General features: G+C 34.2%; 1 protein-coding gene across 1 annotated transcript in view; it reads left to right on the forward strand.

Moving 5' to 3' along the window:
- The window catches only part of LOC106529827 (helicase for meiosis 1), a gene marked incomplete at its 5' end in the record, with an annotated part of 36420 nt that overhangs the window by 25491 nt on the left and 8065 nt on the right, over window positions 1-2864 (forward strand). Inside the window, 4 exon segments of the mRNA XM_014025339.1 lie at window positions 202-305; window positions 667-834; window positions 1936-2001; window positions 2097-2221. Of these exon segments, the coding sequence (XP_013880793.1) occupies window positions 202-305; window positions 667-834; window positions 1936-2001; window positions 2097-2221 (463 nt within the window).

The following is a 2864-nucleotide window of genomic DNA, read 5'->3' on the forward strand; positions in this document are numbered from 1 at the left end:
CTCCTTCCTGCCTTCCTTCCTTCCTTCCTTTACTTTCACACATCCAGTCAGAAAATGAACAAAGACTTCTTTCTTTCTTTCTTTCCCTCCTTCCTGCCTTCCTTCCTTCCTTCCTTTACTTTCACACATCCAGTCAGAAAATGAACAAAGACTTGTCAGAACGAAGCTGAATTATATATATATATTCCTGTTTGTTTGTAGCGATTTGTTGCTGCTGAAGTGTGGCAGCTGGTCGAAGAAGATAGATGTGGCGAAGCCTTCCAACGGAGATGAAATCAGTGTCAGTCTCATCAGCTCAGATTATGGTAATCCATGGAAATCCCTTTAAACTGTGCAACAGAACTATATGAATGAAAGCACAAATATTTTGTGGTTCACATAAATTACAGGTGTACGCAATAATGCTGTGTTCATTAAAAGGCTCCTAACTATTGCCTCACATGTTGTTAAGATAACTKTCTGTCACTTTTCAGTTTCTCCTAAAGCTTTAATTTGTTATATTTACATAGCTTYGAAAATGAAAACTGTGCTTTTAAAATTAAATTTACAAATAAARGGCCAATAAAATTATTCTTTCACAACATCTCTGGTTAGTTTTGTTGCATTGAAAGACATAATTTGGAAGTTGTTGGCCTTTTCCTGTTTCTGGTGTTTTGTTCTGTGTAGTGGGGCTGGACGTCCATCAGCAGATCAGCGTGTTCTACCCAGGTGCCCGGAGGTTTGGAAGTGAAACTCRGTGCAGTCTGACAGGTCCTGAAGAGAGACCGCCACACTCTGCTGGGAAACCTCTGTCCACAACTCAGAGAGAAAGCCTCTCATCTGCAACTCAACAAGGCAACGTTAAACACTTTATCACTGCAGTTTTGTAATTTCACCAAGTTTAAATGTTGTGTGAATGCTCATTTCCTGTTTTTRAAATCTATTTTTACAGATTTTGTGCTATTTTAGCTGTTTGTGTATCTACTCATACTTTATCTAATACCCTTTTAACTATTTAACATTATTTACAAGTAGTTTCTCTTTAGCCATACTGTACACTGAGTTCATAAACTTTTTACAATCTGCTACAGGGCTCTATACTCCTTTTCACCACTTTTATCTACTCTTCTACTCGTTTTCTCTTTTATCTAGCTTTCTACTTCTTTTAGCTTCTTTTTCTTTTAATAAATCCTTTGTTATTTTTAGAATCTAGACAGTCATATGGTACTTTTAGCTTACGGCTAACCTTTCAATATGTTTAGCAAAGCTAGTGTTTTGCCATTTTTAATTTCTAACTTTCTAACTTTTAATAATTTTACCGTCTAACTAGCTGTCTGCTACATTTAGCTTCTAGGTAGCCTTTCCTTAGTTTTAGCTTTGAGCTATCATTTTGCTATTTTTAGCTTTTAACTAGTAATTTGCTACTATCTAACATGTGCAATATCACAATCATCACCTATTCTTATATCATTTAATGATACCTTATGGGACCTTTGCATCAGTCGTACTGTTTTTAGCTTCAGAGTAGATCACTGTTGTTATTTCTATATAGATGCTAAAGAATGCTCATTGTTCTCTGTGTTCATCTGGTTTTCCAGAGTTTTTATACTTATTTCTTCCCTGTGTGCTCTAATATTCTTCCTTTATACTTTYTCTCTAATGCWTACTTMAACAGTTGCAGCTGTAATAATTGCACTTTCATCCGGGGATCATTAAAGTATTCTGACATCTAGCTTTTTGACACAATTAACTAGTCATTGAACACTTTAATCRAACTTTTTGCTATTTTTACCTTCAAGCTAGCCTTTTGACACTTTTGATGCTTGTATCATTTAGCTAGCATTCTGCTACTTTTAGCTGAAGCTTTGATTTTTTTTTTTTGGTTTCAACATTTCAGTTTTTCAGCACTTTAGCTCATATTGTCAGAAATCATATTTTGTTTGTTTTTGTCCTCAGATTCAGGCAGTAAAAGACAATGCAACCATTTCTGCAAGAATAAGAGTTGTTGCGCTCATGAGTGTTGTGAGTTTAAAAGAAAGATTTTTCACAGGATTTTATTTTGTAAGTGTATGTTCAGAGTTCAGCTTTGTTCTCATGTGCTTCCATCACCTCTGAAGGTAAAGTAGGTGTAGCAGTGGGCTGGAAGAGATCAGCCAATCAGGAAACCAGTTTCTCTTCCTACCTGAAAGACCTGAAGAACAGAAATGATGCTTTTGAACAGACACCTGTCAAACGACTCAAGGTGAGCAGGAACAGTTCTGCTCTTGTGTTGTTTTATTTTAGCAGATGAATCAGATGAAGTCTTTGTTTCTGCCTTCAACAAGCCAAACGTTCATTTAAAATAGATTTCTGAAGGTCTTACAGTTTGTTTTAAACATTTAGTTTAATCATTTTACACAGTCCAGTACTTGTACTGAACCATTTGTTTTTAAAACTTTTTGTTGAATATTTGACCTGACCTGTGAGCTGTTTAAACATAAGAAGGTGGCTAAACCTGCTGGATAAATCAATGTTGTTTACAGAGAATTTTGAACACTGTTATTGACTTCCTGTTGCCCTTCATCCCTGTTCAGTCTGAGCAGCTCTAAGGAAAAGTGAGAATTAGTAAAGAAAAATATAAAATTAACTAAATTAACTAAAAGCAAAACACAACAATAATATAGCTAAAAAATAAAAATAGCAAAACAATAGCTAAAATGGGCAGAATAATAGATATACACCAAAATTATCAATACAGTAACTGAAAGCTAGTTTAAGTTTAGTTTAAGTTTGAATTGTTTATTGATTTAATTTAAAACCAAAAATTTTATACACATTAAAAACAAAATATATACACAACATATACAATATGAACACGTCACCATTTTTCTCAGTAAATATATTAC

The sequence above is a fragment of the Austrofundulus limnaeus genome, unplaced genomic scaffold (genome assembly GCF_001266775.1).
Source record: "Austrofundulus limnaeus strain Quisiro unplaced genomic scaffold, Austrofundulus_limnaeus-1.0 Scaffold470, whole genome shotgun sequence".
Taxonomy (NCBI): Eukaryota; Metazoa; Chordata; class Actinopteri; order Cyprinodontiformes; family Rivulidae; genus Austrofundulus; species Austrofundulus limnaeus.